The sequence below is a fragment of the Engraulis encrasicolus genome, unplaced genomic scaffold, assembly GCF_034702125.1.
Source record: "Engraulis encrasicolus isolate BLACKSEA-1 unplaced genomic scaffold, IST_EnEncr_1.0 scaffold_27_np1212, whole genome shotgun sequence".
In the NCBI taxonomy this organism is placed as follows: domain Eukaryota; kingdom Metazoa; phylum Chordata; class Actinopteri; order Clupeiformes; family Engraulidae; genus Engraulis; species Engraulis encrasicolus.
In genome coordinates, this window is record NW_026945566.1 from 2,107,138 (window position 1) to 2,129,216 (window position 22,079).

Consider the following 22,079-nt stretch of genomic DNA (forward strand, 5'->3'; position numbering starts at 1 on the left):
ACACACAACACCTGTTCTCAGTTCCTTTCACGAGGGGAAAATATCATAAATATCACAACTCAGCACAGTAAGTCCGGTAATGAAGCAAGAGAACAATATATTTACAGCTCATCATCATAACAAAGCCAGGTCTCTACACTACCTTTGTACACATTATTTCAGTACAGCATAAATCTGTAACATATCACACGTAAGTGGCAAATACAGGCCGCTCAACAGAGTAGTTCATAGAAAACAGCTGTATCACTCACAACTGTTATCTGCGGCTAACCCTTTACAATACACGGTGGCGCTACTAGACAGATTACGCTAGGTGTTTACAAAATGTAATGACAAAAAAATGTATCAACATTCTTCAATTTGTTGAAGCCCACTCTTTTTTTTTGATCTTGCTCCTGTCAGAGAGACACAATAAAGAACCAAAGAACCAAGTACTCAGTTCCCATACAGTAGCACATCACAGCATGGTCAACAGACAGTATAAAACAATGAGGTATTCCCTTCTCACCGAATAGCAAGAACCCAAACAAAGCCACATAATTTATCATTTACAGTATAAAAGCCACAGCACAGTTGCCCATGAGGAAATAAATACAATGAAATACAAAAACAAATATAAATACAAATGAATATGAACAAAAAAAACATATCAGTGGACATCAGTGATGAGTAAATGGATTAATTAGTTACAATCTGGCACCACATATTCCAAATCACCTTGTTCCCTGTCCAGTTCAGCCAGGTGATTGGCTGGTTTAATGATAGCCTCATTCAATTGGACAGGTAGAACAAGGTCATTTGGAAGGAATATGCGGCCCTATAGATTGTAGCTAATGAATTAATTTTGCCCATCACTGGTAGACATTCGGACACACTCACGCAGACATACTGTAGTATATCGAAGAAAGGTTGTTGTACAATATCATGACATGTTATGGCCAGGATCTGCCGTGACTATGTGTCCTGTTGGCCACTAGGGGGCAGGAGGGGGCTTTGAGCGCCAGGCAGCTGACTTGGGTGAGCTGAGTAATCTGGGCAGCCAGATGCTGACAGTGGTGGGGCTGCACCAGGGGTAATGCGCTGGATCTGACAGCAGAAGGACTGGAGGGGGCGGAGGGAGACACACACACACACAGACACACACAAACACACACACACACACACAAACGCATACACACACACACACACACACACACACAGACACGCACAGACATACACACATACACACACACACACATACACACACACGCCACGCACACACACATACACACACACACACACACACGCACACACACACACACACACACACACACACACACACACACACACACACACACACACACACACACACACACACACACACACACACACACACACACACACACACACACACACACACACACACACACACACACACACACACACACACACACACACACACACACACACACACCAGGCCCCCGAATTAATCGCCCCCTTGCTCATCAATATTCAACAAGACTCTGCCTGTCCTTGTTTCCAACACTGCACTGCACTGCACACACATGAACATACGCATACTCGTCTCTTATGCACCGTATATACACACAGTCACATGTATGACAAACACATGATTTTTGCTGCAACACTTGATTCATTTTGCTAAGAGAGAGAGAGAGATTGAAAGAACGGCAAGGGTTTGGGAGGGTGTCGCTGAGAGCAGAAGCCTAGTTTCATGCTTAAAAAAAGAACATCCTTGACTTCCACTGACTGCTTAGTCGAATATTAAGTCCCAAAACCTGCTGTTAAAAAAGCCAGCATTGGTGCATTTTTAATGAAGGAGAATGATCCTTGTCCTTGTGTAAATGGACATTATTTTCATGAATTGCACTGCGGTTGTAGTTGCAGAAACAATGGCTTGCACTGTGTAGCCGAAGTTAAGACCAAACACCTGATGATTAGTCAAATAAAGGTGGAAAAAGTCCTAAAAAATGGAGCAAAAATAAAGTTTTCATTTTTATTTGTCTTTACTTTGTCTTTTTATTTGTTTGCACCATGGAGCTGCCCTGCCGTGAGGACAACTGAGGTGATACATGTCACAGTAGCTGAGAAGCAGATATCTATACCAGTCCATTAAGGGATTGTACATGGAGTACAGTGTTTTTGTATTGATCTAGTAAATGTTCATTGTAATTGGGACATTTTGTCACCATTGTCTGTTCCACGCCCTTGCGTGTTTTTTTTTTCACTGGCACAAATGGGCACTGTGGGAACATGACAGTAATATATGTTACACACAAAATGATTGTGCCACTGTGCACCAAATACGCTTTGCTTTCTCTCTATTTACCTCCACATTCATCCATAAACTGGCTCACGCTGTATTGATTTTTCTGGCCTGGTGGATACACACACAGTGACCGGCCATCAAGTGGCCCCTTAAAGTGGAGTGGCTTCAGGTCATGAAGGGAGGGGTTGGCTGGTGGCCAGGGCCTCTCACAACATTGCAAGGGCCCCGGGCAAAATAATATGAAAGGGCACCCCATCCAATACAGTACATACGTTTTCCATTTAAAAACTAATGGCTTTGTTGCAAAACGACGTATCCACCATTTTTGACTTTTGCATTTTATTTTTGGAAATGACTGTTTAGAAGTCCTATCATCTATAGGCCTATGTGAATTCTTGCCATTCAAATATTTTGAGAACTACTTTTTAATTCTATATAAAATGCATTTTGCAATGCACTGCAATAAAATGCCCAATACAAACATTTCAATTTTCTATAACGGATATATGTCATTTTGCAATTACTTACTTAAGCCCATCACACCATTCGGTGCATAGAGCAGCAACAAAGTCATTTTGCAATGAGGCTCTTCAAACATTCCTAACTGGATGTACAGCTAGGGGTCCCTCTGATTGTTTGAAACTGCTTTCACTCAAAAAATGCGCTCAAGTGGTTGGCTGCTTAGCATCTTGCCCCTCCTCACAGCGTGAGTGCTTATACAAAGGAAAACCATCTATACCATGTAATGGGGATCTAATTCTGGGGCCCCTGTCTTGTCTCCCTTGTCCCAGGACAATTTAGCTGTTTGTCGCCCCCTGTTGGCTGGTCTGGGGTTGGCAACCAGTTGGAGTTGGGAGCTGATGTTGAACTTAGCACATATTAAAAAAATGCTTTCTGACTTGCTACCTTCAACACTGAGTTGCTCGGACAAAGATGTTCCTGCCAAGCCAGGATCACACCCAACACTTCGATATATGATGCCAAAATGATATTTATGACCAAGCCTCAATACAGTATATGATGACAAAGGTATATTTATGATTAGGCCTCAATATATGATACCGAAGGTTCCCCTTTTACCTCACGTCATGACGCAAAAGGCCAAGTGGCCTACACCTAAATCTCTCCCTAAACTTAACCGTGAATGTAACGTGGTTGCTATGTCACATTGGCACCCTTTTGCTCCAAGATGCAAATAGGGTTACCTTTGCCATTTGTGATGCAAAAGGGGAACCTTTGGCATCATAGAGGTTTGGCCTATGTGTCGTCATATGATGAGGTGGGTGTTGTTGTTACTGAAAAAACCTAAGAACCTAAAAAGAAAACCATCCAAGCAGTGCAGAATCAGGCACATTGCTCTATTGAACTGTAACTGTAGACCAGTTACTCAATAAAGTTACTTCTGTTGGAAGGTAACTATGACTATGAGGTTTTGTTTTTTATGTCTACTTTTCCTTTGACCACCTCTGGAATCACAAAGCCCAGTGGTGCTCAAACTGTGGTACGTGTAGTACTTGAGACATCTCTGGTGGTACTTGGAAGAATTCATTTTTTGTGCATTGATTTGAAGGCTGATCAAGTTTTTGCAGTCGAAAATATCTCTTTGGTCTCACATTTTGTAATATTGAACTGTATGAATCTGAAAACATAATGCAGAATAATACTAGGCCAGCAAGAATTTTTAAAACAAACTTGCACTGAATGTGACCGTAGGTGTTGATGCCGTTATGAACCTCTCCTGTATTGACTGGCAAAAGTGAATATGGAAGGTCTTTGCTGCAATATTCTAATGTTTTGTGTCAAGGTGGTACTCAAAGAACTCAATATATTACCGGGTGGTACTTCACACAAAAAGAACCACTGATATAGCCTACAATCCTCAGCTGTAGTGTTGGTGTCGGGGCATTAAGATCAGCACAGAGAGAGACATCAGGGCAAGACATGGGGTTGAATCAGATGACTTTGGGATTTCAAAATCAATTGGTGTTGGCCCGGACTGCTACGCTGGCGACCCGGGTTCGATTCCAGACCATGTCATTTGGCGATCCTTCCCTGTCTCTCTCTCCCCACTCGCTTCCTGTCTGTCCTCCGCTGTCCTATTGAAAAATAATACAGGCTTAAAAAAAGTTTGTCAAAAGTCAATTTGTGTCGATGGCTGCGGGATAGCGCACTCGTCCTTTTCATCTTCTCCCCCTGTCCTTCCTTCCAGCCAGCACTGTCCCTCTGGCTGTAGAAATGTCGTTGTGGGGGGCATAGTACTAGCCTGGCGAGGTCATCCTATGGACTTCCACCAAAAGACTTTGGCTCTGCACATAGTCTGGCGAAACCCTCCTACTGTAGCTCGGTTCACTGCTCAGCCAATCAGCAAACGGTTAAAGGACCAGTTCAGTCAATTTCAACATGCTGTTGTAATGCTCACACTACCCTGGACTTGTCAGTACCTGAGTTTTTTTTTTCTTCTTCAGCCTTTTCCGAGATCTAGGTCATTGTAATGGGGGAAGCGTTTTGTTTACATTTCAAAAACACATTTTTATTCATTCCCAAAAACATCCGAAAAGTACAACAGTACAACATCAGCAGACAAGTAGCAAACAGCCGTACCTTTTGGGAAAATATTTGGAGTAGGCCTATGTGAATTTTCTTTTAAATGTAAAAAAAATGTGGCATCACCGGGTACTGACAAGTCAAGGGTAGCGTGAGCAATACAACAGCATATTGAAATTGACTGAACTGGTCCTTTGTATGCTTTTGCAAAACTATATCATAACAATCATGCTAATAAAGCACAATCTCAATTGATTTGAATTTGAATTTGTAACTCCAATGAATTTAAATGGCAGAGTAAGTTCAGACCATCTTCCACCCTCCATGTAGACCGATTCCTCTTTGCTTTCGCCAGACTGTTTGATGGAGTCAACAGTCTGCTTTTGCCCAGGCTAGCATATAACAGCAAATGGAGGAAATTGGAGGAATGGAGGAAAATTATCCTTGTGCAATTGGAAATCATCTTCTTGAATTCCACTGCAGTTGTTGAAAAAAAACTTGAAGTTGCATAAACAATGGCTTGCACTGTGTAGCTGAAGTTAAGACAGGTTAAATCCCAGAAACCAAACGTCTGATGTGGAAGCAGGACCGAATTATCACAGAAAAATAGACAGATGAAAAAAGTCAGGTGGACACAGGAAACTGATGCGGAGAGGGGAGGTGGGTGTGATTGAGGTGATCAGATGTGATCAGATGGCCTGAGGCTGAGAATACTATTGGACCAATGCAGATAGGGTAGAACATTCCTCATCCTCCTCTTCCTCCTCCTCTCCTCCTCTTCATTTTCCTCCTCTTCCTCCTCTTCATCTTCTTCCTCCTCCTCCTTCTCCTCCTCCTCCAAACCAGCACTGACCCTGACTGAGGTGTTGGGACAGCATGAACTGTTGAACAGAAGGCAATGGATGGGGGTGGGGTTGATAATCATATGTGGCAGCCACGGTGTGATGGTGAGGGAGTTGAACTGTACCACAGATCACAGGGTTGCAGGTTCGAATCCTCACCCTTATCAATCCCTTCCTCCCTCCATGGCTGAAGTGCCCTTGAGCAAAGCAGCTAACCACACACATAAAGAGAATCGCAACTGTCAGTCCTATCCCCGATCGCAAAAACACATACACAATACCCGACGTTCTATTTCGAGTCGTAATTATCAAACAGTGCTTGATATCTACGATTTGCGATCGGCGACTCTTTGAGCCGGCAAAATTCTATCTTGGAACGTTGCACACAACGAGGAAATCTTGCCTGACAATCATTTGCGGTCCTGGGGGGTAACGTTCCACAGATTCTCGTAAGGGGGGTTTTCATCCTAGAATCGGGCCGATAGTCACGTAGCTCAAACTATGTGACCATCGGCCCGATTCTCGGATGAAAACCCCCCCTTACTGTTTGAGCCTGGCTTTAGGTACCCCATAGAAGCTATATGGGCCCAATGGTGGCAGGGTAGGGCAGTCCATCTCCTCCTCCCCCTCCTCCTCCTCCTCCTCCCCCTCCCCCCGGGGTCTGGACGTCGGGTTTCTCCAGCATGGAGATTTGTGTGAGCGTGATGCGGTGACGCGTGGGGCTGAGGCGGTTCTGTGTGTGCCACTTGTGTAGCCGCCGCTTCAGCTCAGCCTGAACCTGTGGGAGAGGACGAGGACACACACACACGCGCACGCGTGCACACACACGCACGCACGCACGCACGCACGCACACACACACACACACACACACACACACACACACACACACACACACACACACACACACACACACACACACACACACACACACACACACACGTGCACATGCACAAGCACAAGGAAGAACACACATACACATGCACACACACACACACACGCACACACACACAAGCACACAGAAGATCAATACACATACATATATAATAACATGTACACATATGCGCACGCACACACACACACACACACACACACACACACACACACACACACACACACACACACACACACACACACACACACACACACACACACACACACACACACACTCCTGTCAGAGTGATGGCAAATTAATAATTAAGCATGCAATCTTCAAGGCCTAATATTTACGTAAATAGAAAGCTAGTTCCCCTTTTTGCAGCAATAAATGACTCATTTTCCATCTCCCTATGCCTTCGCACAGACATGGTGATTTACAACACCACTGTAAATGGCATGGGGCAGCCGTGGTGTAATAGTTCGGGAGTTGGATTGTAGATCACAGGGTTGCAGGTTCGAATCCTCACCCTCACCAACCCCTTTCTTCCTCCATGGCGGCAGTGCCCTTGAGCAAGGCACCTAACCCCACTCTGCTCCAGGGACTGTAACCAATACCCTGTAAGTTGTAGCTGTAAGTTGATTTGGATAAAAAGCATCAGCTAAGTGTAGTGTAATGCATGTAAATAAAAAAACCTGACAGTGAAAACCACACAGTTTCTGAATTTACATGTATGTAAGCAGGGCTCTAAATTAACACGAGCCAACTGGCAAAATGCTGGTTAAAATCAGTTCAGGTGGTAGAAAAGACCTACTAACTTACCACCCCTTTGTGTGAGTGTGATCCCATTAGCGAGTGTGTATTTGGATAATTTACACATCTACAGTACTAGCCATTTTGGCTGGTAATGAAAAAAAAAACAGTTAATTTACTGCCCTGTACTGTATGTACCGGTAAGGACGAAACGATAGAAGGGGAAGTTGTACTGAGGGCAGCACACTGTACCAGTGTCAGTGTCAGCAGCCATAACAAGGGTCTCTCCCCTTGTAAAACAGAGAGTGCGGGAAAGTGACTGCTTTGACCCATTAGGAAGTGTGTATTTGGCTAGTAATATAAACATCTACTAGCCCTTTTGGCTGGTGATGAAAAAAAAGTTCATTAAGGGCACTGTATGTAAGGACGAAACGCTAGAAGGGGAAGTTTACTGAGGGCAGCACACTGTACCAGTGCCAGTGTCAGCAGCCATAACAAGGGTCTCTCCCCTTGTAAAAGAGAGAGTGCAGGAAAGTGACTGTGGTAATACCAATCTGAGTGTTTGTGTGTGACTGCTTAGTGCTTACAGTGTACATCTGCTGCTGTTTAATCATTCGGTGTGATAACTGTAGTCCCAAACGCTGTGTCCTTTTGATGGAGGAAATGTTGCCTTGTGTGACGCCAAAATTTACAAGATCAAAGCAACGACAAAACACTGCATAAATATCTGCATACTGATACTCAGAGATGCCAGATTGTTTCAGGATGATGCACTGAGTTTTTGTGCAGTTTAAAGTGGGACACTTCTAGCGCTCCTGCTGCTGCTGCTGCTGCTGCTGCTGCTGCTGCTGCTGCTGCTGGTTCTTCTATTACTACAACTACTACTTCTGCTACAACTTAATAATAATAATAATTATTAAACACTAGTGCTTACATGAATATGAAATGAAATATAAAAGTGCTCTATACAGCATGCAATACGAGGTCATTTTCCAGATGATGTGCTTAAACAGTGTCTACAATAGGATCATCTCTTAGCTGAGGTGAGGCTTCAGCTGTGACAGGCAGAACCACGTAGGGAGAGAGTCAACGCTTACTTGACTGTATTCCAGGCATCGTAAAAAAAAAGTGTCATTATTTTTAACCTGTGGCTAAAACACAGAGCCCCTATTCTATCTCCAGTAAATAAATATGCCTGTGTACCGTACGTACTGTATCTCTGTATCAGAGTGAATAATACATTAGAGGCGTTCGCCTCTCCACTTGGCAGGGAGCAGCCCAGCAGAGCAGCAGTTGTTTTATTCCCTGTTATGTAGCCTGTCTCGGATGAGGCGCTGTGACACAAACCATGCTGGGGTGCGTTTCTTGATGACGTGGTTGCAACATACTTGGTTGCAATGCAATTTGCCATTGGCAACCTACTAAGTTGCTAACTGGTTAGCAACTATCGTTTCGAGAAACAGGGTCCTGGTGCGTTGCGGTGCGTGGAGGGCAGGAAAAAGGGAAGGAGCTTTTCTTGGCACAAGAGCTGATGACGATATTGATGATGGGGTCTCATCTCGCTCACCCGCACTCACTCATCCAGGGCCGCTGCTCAGGTTTTGGAGGCCCTAGGCATAACTAGTCAGGAGGCCCCCCTCATAATTAAATAATAATAATAATAATAATAATAATAATAATAATAATAATAATAATAATAATAACAATATACTAACCCCTATGTAATATTATATTAGTAGCCTATAAAATAATACACTGTTATAATATATGTGTTTTTAATGTAATTCAAAAGCCTATTTTTTTTCATGACGCATTTGGGGCAAAGTTGTTGGTGCCCCAAGCACTGGTTGGTGCCCTAAGCACTCCGCATACTCTGCTTATGTTACTGCTCTGCTTATGTTAAATGATACTCTACTACTACTACTCTCTACTATGTCTCGCGGCGGGCCTGCACTCACCTCTCCATTCAGAAAGCAGTACAGCAGAGCCACCACGAAACCCTGGAAATCATAAAAACAAGAGGACAGGGGAAAAAGGAAACAAAGAATGAGTGTGTTTATATGCAGTTCAGTATCCCGAATAATATGAGGCTTATCCCGGATATGATCAAATTCGGGACAGAGAGAGAGAGAGAGAGAGAGAGAGAGAGAGAGAGAGAGAGAGAGAGAGAAAAGATATTGATGCAACAATGATTACACAAGGTGAGAGCAGTAAGTAATTAAGTCTGTGTCTCAGTCACACAAACTCTCGGGGTCTATTTTTAAAAACCCTCCGCATATGGAAATAAACACTGCTCTTACAATGGGTGTAACAAGACGTCGTCTAGGCATAAATCAGTCCCAAATCATGGTGTACAGTAGGCTAACTCTCTGCATGGAGGAGAGGGAGGGACACATGCTTCTGCCCATCCCGAACCCAGTGGCACCTCCAGACAGGCACCATGAGGGACTCAGCGAGAGACAGTCACCCAGCTGCCACCAAATATGGTCGTGGATATCCATAACAGAGGGGACGAGTGACACCATCCCATCCCACCCTCCTCAACATCCATACACTATACACTAACAATAAGTGAAGAGTTCGTTGCATTGTGTTCCATTTTTGACGTTTGCATTTTATTATTGGAAATGACTGTTCAGTCCTATCATCTCTGTGTGAATTCTTGCCATTCAATTTTTTTTTGAGAACTTACTTTTAAATCAATATAAAATGCCTTTTTGCAATGGAATTCAATGGAATGTCCAATACAACTATGTAATATAGATATTAGAGATGCACCGGATCCTGATTTTTAGGATCCTGCCGGATACCGGATCCACTGCTTAAGATCCTGCCGGATCCGGAACCGGATACCGGATCCTACGAAAGGGTTGAAACACATAGCCTACTCACACACGTGGGCCCTTTTTATCACGTTGGCTCAAACTATTTTGACTTAAAAGCCTCGGCTACCGGATCCTGGATCCTGGATCCTGGAACCGGATCCGGATAGTCTGAAAAACCCCTATTATCCTGCCGGATCCGGAACCGGATCTTGGATCCTGTACATCTCTAATAGATATACAGTACGTATGTCATTTTGTCATTGCAAGTGTTACAGGGTTGTTAATAAGGGGCAGTCATGGGTGAGCGGTTAGGGCGTCAGACTTGCATCCCAGAGGTTGCCGGTTCGACTCCCGACCCGCCAGGTTGGTGGGGGGAGTAATCAACCAGTGCTCTCCCCCATCCTCCTCCATGACTGAGGTACCCTGAGCATGGTACAGTCCCGCCGCACTGCTCCCCATGGGGCGCCACTGAGGGCTGCCCCCTTGCACGGGTGAGGCATAAATGCAATTTCGTTGTGTGCAGTGTGCAGTGTCACTTGTGTGCTGTGGAGTGCTGTGTCACAATGACAATGGGAGTTGGAGTTTCCCAATGGGCTTTCACTTTTCTTTCACTTTCAAATTCAAATGTGGTGATGGACATCCACAACAGAGAGGTGGAGTGACATTGACAACATCCTTCCACCCCACCCTACTCAACACCCATGCATTCCCAATCCTACTGCCCAACACGATAAGTGCTGCAGGGTTGTTAATTCAAATATGGTCGTGTATATCCATAACAGAGGGGCCAAGTGACAACACCCTCCCATCCCACCCTCCTCAACATCTATGCACTGCCCCCCATCTACCCACCATCCTACCAATAACTACAATATGTGTTCCCGGCCCGGGTCGTTAAGTTCAACAGCCTCTCATCCCACTCCCCTCGACATACGTACATACACCGCCACCCCTGCCCACCACGACAAGTGCTGCAGGATTGTGAATTCAAATATGGTCGTGGACATCCATTATAGAGGTGGCGACATCCACCAAACCTCACCCCCCTGAACATCCATGGACCCCCACCCCACCACCCAACATGTAATAAGTGTTCCCGGACTCGTTAAGTTCAACACCCACTGAATAAGGACAAAATGTACCCTATCAAAGAGTGCTAGTCTTAAGTGCTGAATGACTGTTAAGGTAAATGTTATGAATGAATGTTTATTTAACTCCATGATAATGTGTACCCTACATAGTTGGTCCGACTTTCAAGTGTTGACAGTGTGTTAACACTTTTGAAATGCACTGTGTAAGCACACCCAGCCACCATCCCCACCACCGCTCCCACCACCACCGCCCCCACCACCACCACCACCCCCACCACCGCCCCCACCACTCCCGCCACCGCCCCCACCACCCCTGTCGTACCTGGAAGGAGCCCAGGCCGAGCTCGATGTAGTAGCGGGCGTCGGCGCCGGTGTTCTCGGGCAGGAAGGCGCACACGGTGTAGTGCATGCCGAAGAGCGGGATGAGGAACAGCGTGGACTTGGCCAGCCTCCTGCAACACAACAGAACAGAACACAACGCAGACGCAGACACATGCTCACTTGTGAACGTGCAGAGGAGATGGATGCTCACAGCACACACACACACACACACACACACACACACACACACACACACCTCCCTTCCCCTACCCTCCCAAAGGGCAATTGCAAACCGGCCCATGCCCCACTCCCCTGGCAACTGCATCACCAAACAGCTTGAAAGCTTGGAAGTCACATCACAATGATTCTGATCCATTACACACAAACACACACACACACACACACACACACACACACACACACACACACACACACACACACACACACACACACACACACACACACACACACACACACACACAGAGTAAAACATGTAGTGTCAATTTAACACTGTTCTAAGACTTTGTGCTCCCATTGGATTTTAGTGTTAAATTCAACTATTGGAGCGTTTTGTTGTATGCAACATACAACAAAAATAGCCATAGGGGACAAGGGATATGTTTGAAACTAAAAGTGTTTACTACAATTTTTTCAAGTTTACTATAGTGCGTACTCCACATCCAATGAAAGAGCTATTGTATCAAAAAATAGCCATAAAAAGAAGAGAAGAAAATCCTCACAATGTTGCTACTCACCAATTTATTGTATGCAACATATTGACCTCACACAGAATCTGATGAAGACTGTGTAAGGTTGCGATGTTGTGGACAATACATCAGTGAGCAGCAACGGTACATTTGAACCTGTGAGCTTCATCACTCTGTAACTTTCCCAAGAATGACCAGGCGAGTTGTTATCAGTTGCACAACAGTAGGCCTATATGCCCTAAAATAGTGTTTCTCAACGGGGGTGCTAGAGCTCCCCAGGGGGCGCCTGGGAACGCTAGGAGTGCATCCCAATATGTGACCTTGCCTCCTCCACTTGCCTCCTCCACTTGCTTCTCGTCATGATGACATCACTGACAACAGCATTATATTTCAATATCTTGCAAAAGCTCAATTGTAAAGTCTTTTTCTCATTTGCAATTGGGATGGTGAATGAAAAACAGTCCCTCAAAAGTTGTTGTGGCGAGGCTGACAGCTGGGAAACTTCATAGTTTTCTCCACGGAGGAGGGGCCAGGAGGCGGGACGAGGAGACAAGCACAAGTGGAGGAGGCAAGGACACATATTGGGATGTACCCTAGGGTGGCATGGGGCACCTAAGTCACGCCCTTCTACTTCCGGTCCATGGGGCTGTAGCTCTCTACATTTTGAATGGGAGTAAATGGAGTGAGTCAAGCTAAATCCTCATCCCGTTTGGCATGCGGATTTCACATATCATGGCAGAGAATTGTAAAGGTTTGGATTTGCATCATTTTCGCCCCGCAAAAAAAGGTTATTTTAGCTTTTGTGCAAAACTGTGTTAGAGACTACGTGCGCCTCGCATATTGGACGTCAACCGAGGCACAGCCAACCCTACCGCTGCACTGCAGCTGAAGTGGCTGCACGTCGCACATGCGACTTCTGTTGTGTAGTCCAAATAATTACATATTTTTGCACGCACACAACTCAAAAATCGCTTGCCAAGTGAAGTCAACAAGCACACCATTGGTTATCATTAATTCTGAGGTACAGCATATGTGAGATTGACGGGGGAATGCGAGGTGGATCGGAAAATAGTTTTGATCAGTCCATTACAGCCTGCTCAAAAGTTTTGGCTTTCACAGCCCGAGCCGCCCGGAAGGGGTGGAGACTTAGGTGCCCCATTGAGTAGGATACAGCTGAGTGAGGGCGGGGCTTAGTTACCATTGGGGGGCATTTGTCTATTTGGTCAAGGATTTGTTTATTCAAAAAAAGGTTGAGAACCAACCATTGCTGTAGTCTAAAACATTCAACGAGTTTAACTATCACTAAATTGATTGGGATCACATATTCTCAGAACAGTGTTGAACCGTGTTGAGCCTCTTGAACTGCGTTACACAACATACGTATACACAGTAGACATGAAGACCATGCTATATACGTGTCATGTACATGTAGTAACAAATACAATGTACAGCACTTTAGTGTGAGTGGAGCACTCTTCAAGTGTTGAATCAACCCATTGATGCTGGATGATGTGTTGCGCAACATTGGCCCTGGCGCCTGGAGCTGCATGATGCAACATTCAGGCTCATGAGATTTGAGACAATTTTATTAAAAATCTTGGTATGTTAGAGTTGAATGAACATATTCTAAAGCAAGATGAAGGTCTTAGCGTTTAAATGCAACTTATTGAATGTTTTTATGTGCTTCAGAGGCTAAGATATTTAGGTTTTTATAGGCTGAGGGCATTTTTTCTTAGGCATTCAGCAGGCTTTTTTGAAAGTGCTTTAGACATCAATGGAATTAATGTAAAAAGTAGTGTACACTGCTCTCTAAATTATGGTAAATAAAGAACTGCAAAACTGTATTTACTTTCTGCATCACATTATCCGGAGCATGGGGACAAGGGATATGTTTGAAACTAAAAGTGTTTACTACAATTTTTTACAAGTTTACTATAGTGCGTACTACACATCCAATGAAAGAGCTATTGTATCAAAAATAGACATAAAAAGAAGAGAAGAAAATCCTCACAATGTTGCTACTCACCAATTTATTGTATGCAACATATCGACCTCACGCGGTCTTCGTCACGTCAGAATCTGATTAAGACTGTGTATGGTCGAGATGTTGTGGACAATATACCAGTGAGCAGCAACGGTATATTTGAACCTGTGAGCTTCATCAGTCTGTAACTTTCCCAAGACTGACCAGGCGAGTTGTTATCAGTTGCTAATAAATCTGATTACTGAGAGATTTCTTTTTTATTTTTCATATCTTCTCTTTTCTTTTAATTTTAAAAAAAATATTGTTGTTAATCTAACTGTTAAGCACATTGAGCAGCATGTGTTGTTTGAATTGTGCTACACAAATACAGTTATTATTACAGTGAAACGCACTGTAACACGTTATCAGACGGTAAATCTGTGTGACAATGGAAAAGTACAGCATAGATCTAACACAATAAAATGTAGCTACTTAAGTTCAAGTATGAACTTAATTGTAACACTTAATTTCCTTCGTCCTCAAAGAAGAATCTCTACACAAACGCTGAGGTGAAATACTAACAGCAACAGCAACAGCATCAAGGTCACATAAGCCCCCCTCCTCCCACTGTGGTCAGCATGCGTGGACCATCTCAAGCCTTTTGTTAATAATTAAAGGTCCATGCACAGATAGCCCTGATGGCCCCGTGGATTTGAAGACCTTAATTAATAAAGCTGTTTGGCTGCAAATGGATCCCACTAATGGCTTTTCCCGAGAGGGTTGAAGTCCTGCTGTCCACCACTGATGTACCCATTCTAAAGGTGAGGTTGTACTTAGTGGCTGGTCACACAGTCATAATGGTAGACATTTAACCCAAGGGGACGTCCTAGAGACCGCAACGTGTCTCAGCACTTCAGCATAACCATTACACTCAGTGGCAGAACAACTGCACAGAGGGCCCTAGGGCAATACACTGAGAGGGCCCCCCTCATAAAGTCTGCAAATGTCACAATAGGGCCCCGACCATCTACTGTATACGTGAGGGCTCTGGGCCCTGGGGTAAAGGCCTTGCTTGCCTCCTGCCCCTATCACTCCACCCCTGATTGCACTCTCTGAGTAATGCCACTGAACAGCTTGAAAGTGCCGTATAAAAATGCATGTTATGCAAGAGATTAAAGCCCGGCCATTGTGCATAATCAGAGGTTAGGAAAAACAGGTGAGATTCATGCTTCTGTCAACCGGGGGGTTGGAAAGACTTTATTTACACTTCTATTTTGAAGTGTTACATGTATCAACATGTGATATTAGGTACCTGCTGTACACGTAACTAACCTTGAACCCTAAGGTCCATGTAGGCTACAAAATGTCACATGTCACATGCAGTAACATACTTTGGGAGTCTCTTTATGCAGAAGGGCCTGCCAAGTGGCCTATTCACTTCCTGCTGAAAACACCCAACTACAATTAAGACTTGGTCATTACCATTTTGTTGACAATAAGGTTATAACAGAGGCTCTGCACTAAGGGGTTAAATTGTACTCAATTAACCCCTAAAATTAAATGCAAACCCGGAGGTGACATTGAGACTCATCCCTGCGGAGGTCAGCTCTGCCTCCACCTCTCAGCCACACAGACAGCTGTCTCTGCTTTTGTGTATTAGTGTTCAGGATGAGATAGTGCACTGATATTTTGGCCTCTGTGTATGAAAATCGCCTCCCCTACAAAGGCTAGTTAATGCTGACAACAGAATGGCCAGGATATTTGCTATTAAGGGCTTCATTTGCATGAAATATTTACATATACATACTGTATGTATTTACATATATTTATATACTGATTATGATGTGATTTTTTTGTTTTCACACTTTCAGTTCAGTTTTTAGAATATCATTTTTTGGACACCGTTTTTCTCCTTTGTCGTGTCATACCAACCTAGTGGGTTTTTTCTGTTTTACTAGGACGAAATATAATGGATTAAAGCCATGTGTAGGCACAGAGAGCAAGCCTAGAAAAAGTTGATCTGTGGCAGGAAATGAAAGACCACATGGGTAGCATGCCCTGTCCTAGAACCACCGTATATGAACGGAATCACATTCAGATGATCATTTCTTGGTCTACGCTGCGCTGCAGGTCCTGTGGTCATATTGCTCATATTTGGTCTGAGCAGCGGGGCTGGCTGTCATTGTGGTCAGATGTGTCGGATCATTTCCAGCACAAAAAAAGCACAAAAACTGCCTTGAGGCACTAAATCCTACCCAATTTCAACCCAATTGTATTGATTTCTATGGCCAAAAATCTACAGAAAAAGTCACTGTTTTTATCCGCAGATAGCCATAGCCTAATTGGGCGTGGGGAAACAGCTGAATCTGGCAACACTGCTGGCGGTGTCTTTGTTTGGGTGTTGGCCATTGTCTTATCAGCAAGGAGGGATTACTGTGTGGGCCTACTGGGCCCAGACCCACGGGCCCAAGAGTCAAGGGGGCCCTGGAGGACAAGAATCTTTATTTCCTTATTCCCATGATATAAAATCACACTTTTTTTAAATCACATTTTTTTTTCATTTTTCTCAGGTTCAAATCCCCAAACCCCCAACATAGAGTCTAACATCTGACATAAAACCCTGAATATTTCTGTAAACTAGGGTCAAAGACGTCAAAAAAGGAACTGTCATTCAGTGTAACGGATACCTTCTGCTGACTGTAACTGTAAAAAACCATGATTTTTAAATTGTTTCAAGTGAATGGATGACAGCCGAGGCTTTCATGAATTCATTGGAAAAAAATAAAATAAAAAGAGTCATGTTTCTTACAGTTACAGTCAGCAGAAGGTATCCGTTACACTGAATGACAGTTCCTTTTTTGACGTCTTTGACCCACTAGCAATATACACTGAAAAGGCCCTTTGTCTGGCCCATGGGGCTCATGGAGTCATATTCTACCCCTGCTTATCAGTGTGTGTCATTGTAACAGCACACCACAGTGACCTGAGAGAGCCAGCCTGATCCTGGCCACATCATATTCATCAAAGGTCACTTTGGAGGAAAAGCATCTTCCGATCGAAAAAACACGCCCTTTCACTTATCACCTGTATCAAGTATCAAGGTTGTTGATGACGAAGACGCAAGTGCTACGGACGGAGGAAATGTTGCTCACGTGACGTCCGTTCTGCTCTTCCTAACTAAGTTAGACCAGTTAGTGGGGTTGTGTTGAGGTGAAAGCCACAATTAGAGGCGTCTGTCTCAGAGACAGTTTGACAACAAGTCCGTCTCAGTTAGCTGAGTAAGTGGGTTAATCAACCCCACCACCACCACAATCACCACCATCACCACCACCACCATCACCACCACCACAATCACCATCACCACAATCACCATCACCATCAACACACACACACACGCGCATACACACACAGACAGACAAACACGCATGCGCACACACACACACAGACACACAGACACAGACACAGACACAGACACACACACACACACACACACACACACACACACACACACACACACACACACACACACACACACACACACACACACACACACACACACACACACACAAGCACTTTTCTATCTTGCAGAGAGCAGGCCAGGCCAATGGGCTTTACAAGAACCCGGCACATTCAATTATTATTATTATTGTTATTATTTTTATTATTACGACTAATATTTACAGATTCTAAGCATTTTCAACTGCTGGTTTTCAAGCCGAGAAGCAGATTTCCTGTTTGGAACTCACTGCCAATCAGACTTTGGCATTTCTGTTTGGCAGTTCCAACCAGGAAGTCTGATGTTCTGCTTGTGAAATCCGTTTAACTGAACAGAATGGAACCTTGCCGTATCTATTCTATTATAAGTCTACACTACAGTCATTGGTTCCAGGCCTGACAACCAAGCCCACATGCAGCCTTAAGCAGAAACACAGGATTGAATTAGAAACACCGCTAACCATTGCAGAGTGAGCATGGATCATGGTTACGATGTTTCCCTGTAATTGCCCTGGCCTTACACTAAGTTAAACATGCTCAGTGAGCATGCCGTCAGCATGCCTGGGGTGTACGATGAGTGGAAGGGTGGGTGGGTGTTAGGGGTATAAATCACAGCCTTCATGGCGATTCGATATCAATTTCTTAGGCCAACAATTCGATTATTTTTGATACTTAAGAATGCTCCATGATTTGACTCAATTCGATTAGTTTCAAATCGGTGGCACATATTTTTTTTTACCTTACAGGCTTGGCTTATATGTGAAACGTTAAGTAAATCAACAAAAGCTGAAATATCTGCATGCATTTCATTTGAGGGGCATCTTTATTGTCGTCCGTATTATTATTCCTACATGAGCAAAATGAAATGCCTCGCAACATTAGTGCAACAATTACCAAAAAAAACTGATCAATTGATTAGGCCTAATAATAATTAATGATCGATTCTCTTATGAATTAAATGATTCATTGAGTCGTGGGCTGTAGGATCGATTTGTATCGATTCAAATATATGGTTATTTACACCCCTAGTGGGTGGATCTGCTGTGCTGTACGGTAGCTGTCATGCGCTATATGCCTGGAGTGCATCTTAATATGTGACCTTGCCTCCTCCACTTGCTTCTCGTCATGATGACATCACTGACAACAGCATTATATTTCAATATCTTGCAAAAGCTCAATTGTAGAGTATTTTTCTCATTTGCAATTGGGATGGTGAATGAAAAACAGTCCCTCAAAAGTTGTTGTGGCGAGGCTGACAGCTGGGAAACTTTATCGTTTTCTCCACGGAGGAGGGACGAGGATGCAAGCACAAGTGGAGGAGGCAAGGTCGCATATTGGGATGCACCCCTGGAGACCGGTTGATGGAGGAGTGGGGACAACCATGGCTGAGGTGAGTGGAGGAGGAGTGGGGACAACCATGGCTGGGGTGAGTGGAGGAGGAGTGGGGACAACCATGGCTGGGGTAAGTGGAGGAGGAGTGGGGACAACCATGGCTGGGGTGAGTGGAGGAGGAGTGGGGACAACCATGGCTGGGGTGAGTGGAGGAGGAGAAGGGACAGCCATGGCTGGGGAGAGTGGGGGAGGAGTGGGGACAACCATGGCTGGGGTAAGTGAAGGAGGAGAGGGGACAACCATGGCTGGGGTAAGTGAAGGAGGAGAGGGGACAACCATGGCTGGGGTAAGTGAAGGAGGAGAGGGGACAACCATGGCTGGGGTAAGTGGAGGAGGAGAAGGGACAGCCATGGCTGGGGTGAGTGGAGGAGGAGTGGGGACAGCCATGGCTGGGGTAAGTGGAGGAGGAGTGGGGACAACCATGGCTGAGGTGAGTGGAGGAGGAGAAGGGACAACCATGGCTGAGGTGAGTGGAGGAGGAGAAGGGACAACCATGGCTGGGGTGAGTGGAGGAGGAGAAGGGACAACCATGGCTGGGGTGAGTGGAGGAGGAGTGGGGACAACCATGGCTGAGGTGAGTGGGGGAGGAGAAGGGACAGCCATGGCTGGGGTAAGTGGAGGAGGAGAAGTGACAGCCATGGCTGGGGTGAGTGGAGGAGGAGTGGGGACAACCATGGCTGGGGTAAGTGGAGGAGGAGAGGGGACAACCATGGCTGGGGTAAGTGGAGGAGGAGAAGGGACAGCCATGGCTGGGGTAAGTGGAGGAGGAGTGGGGACAACCATGGCTGGGGTAAGTGGAGGAGGTCAGGAGTGGGGGCAGCTACATCTGGAGTGATGCGTGAGTGACAAGTGCGGAGGCCGTGGGCCTGACCTGCCGTAATGGATAGGTCACTGGGCATCCGTGGGTTAATAGCTTTACAGAAACACACACACACACACGCGCGCGCGCCACACACACACACACACACACACACACACACACACACACACACACACACACACACACACACACACACACACACACACACACACACACACACACACACACACACACGCCACACACGCACATACGCCACGCACACACACACACACACACACACACACACACGCCACCACATACACACACTGTCTGCATGTGTAGGGGCTGGTTAGCGTCCCGTAATGATGACATCATCAACATGCTCTTTGTGTATGTGCTGCTTGAGAGATCAGCCTGCGTAATGAGACGGCCTACTAACTCCACTGGTCAATTACAATCTGGGTCAAGTCCCAAGACAAGGGAAAGGTTAAGCTGCAAGATGAGATCGACATCTCTTGCTCTTGTGTTAAAGCTTCCTTTTTTTTCTGTATTCTGAGTCAAACACAGTCAGTCTGTAAGATTTGAAGCCCCACACACACACATGCATGGTCAAGTCGCATTTCACTTATTTGCATGTACTATACGTTTAACTTTTTCATCATAAATGGAAAGTGTGAAGGGACGGCATCAATATAAATGTGACTGACAACACAACACTAAGCAGGTACGGGTCCGAATAAAGTTGGGGCACTTGCTAAATTTAGAATAAAAATAAAACACTTCATGCCCCTTTCACCTGGGTCTCTCGCCAGTGAAGTTAGCGATTCATTGCATTTCTTTTTTTTTATTGATTAATAATCAATTGATTAATTGTTGACACCCCTAATAGGAACCACCTCTAATCTACAGGCAACAGACAAACCAGAACCTCCTTGCTTACCAAAAAAAAAAACCCTAACAAACAGTGCAGTGGAATGGAATGGAGCAGTTTCCATGACAACTCACATGAAGTTCCCGGCTTCGCTGCCGCCGACCGCAGGGGACCTGAGCTTCTGCACCAGGATGCGGATCACATTCACAAAGATCAGGAAGTTGACCTGGAAATAAGGGTACGGTATACACAACACATTCACAAAGATCAGGAGGTTTACCTGGAAATACAGGGTACGTACACATCACATTCACAAAGATCAGGAAGTTGACCTGGAAATAAGGGTACGGTATACACAACACATTCACAAAGATCAGGAGGTTTACCTGGAAATACAGGTACAATATACACAACACATTCACAAAGATCAAGAAGTTGACCTGGAAATAAGGGTACGATATACACAACACATGCTTTCAGAAAGGATTGCCAACAGGATTGCCTGCATGGGCTATAAAATTAACTTAATGATCACTACCCAATTTGGCTAGTAAAATGGTAATATTACGAGCCAGACAAAACGCTCACGGCCAGTCAAAGTTGATAGTAAGTTTTCTTTTCTATCAGCCAAACTGAACTTTCAGCAGCATTTGGCATTTGGGTGGGCGTTAATTAAGGCCTGCTTGTCACCACTTTACAGGTTGAACACGCACATGAACGTGAAGTTTCTCATTCATCCATCCAGGTTGTTTTATAATAACAGTAATGTGTTAGTAATGCGTTCAGTTGTAAGCAACTCCAAGCTCCAATAAAGTATCCAGAAAGTTCAGTTGCTTACAATGTAAGTCCTGCAAAGTTGTAAGCAGAGTCGTGTATAATTTGAACTCTATTAATCTGCTTACATCTGCCTACTCCTCTGAGTACACACAGTTAACACAGCGGTAAGACATGTATAATGTGAGCCGTATTGATCTGCTCCAGTGCTTGGATGCCACATGTGTGTGTGTGTGTGTGTGTGTGTGTGTGTGTGTGTGTGTGTGTGTGTGTGTGTGTGTGTGTGTGTGTGTGTGTGTGTGTGTGCGCGTGTGCGTGTGTGCGTGTGTGTGTGTGTGTGTGCGTGTGTGTGTGTGTGTGTGTGTGTGTGTGGTCTGGGTGGAACTCATTTCAATTTGTGCAGACTCCAAGGGTCTACTCTGGACCTGCATCAACTTCAGCAGAGAGGGGTGAACTTCGTTGCACTCTGTTGCAGGAATTGATCTGACTTTACCCAATTATACTAATGTTTTTTTTCTGTAATATGCTAGACCCCCACCTCTGCTTGTTTTACACAAT

General features: G+C 44.8%; 1 protein-coding gene across 1 annotated transcript in view; it reads right to left on the minus strand.

The window, feature by feature from the left end:
* Positions 1-954: 954 nt before the first annotated feature.
* The window catches only part of ghrhra (growth hormone releasing hormone receptor a), a 52,195-nt gene continuing 31,070 nt past the window's right edge, over positions 955-22,079 (minus strand). The window contains exons 10-14 of the mRNA XM_063192941.1: positions 20,882-20,973; positions 11,522-11,651; positions 9,242-9,283; positions 6,323-6,433; positions 955-1,101 (exon numbers count right to left, since the gene is read on the minus strand). Coding sequence (XP_063049011.1) covers positions 955-1,101; positions 6,323-6,433; positions 9,242-9,283; positions 11,522-11,651; positions 20,882-20,973 — 522 coding nt within the window. The remainder of the gene's footprint in view (positions 1,102-6,322; positions 6,434-9,241; positions 9,284-11,521; positions 11,652-20,881; positions 20,974-22,079) is intronic.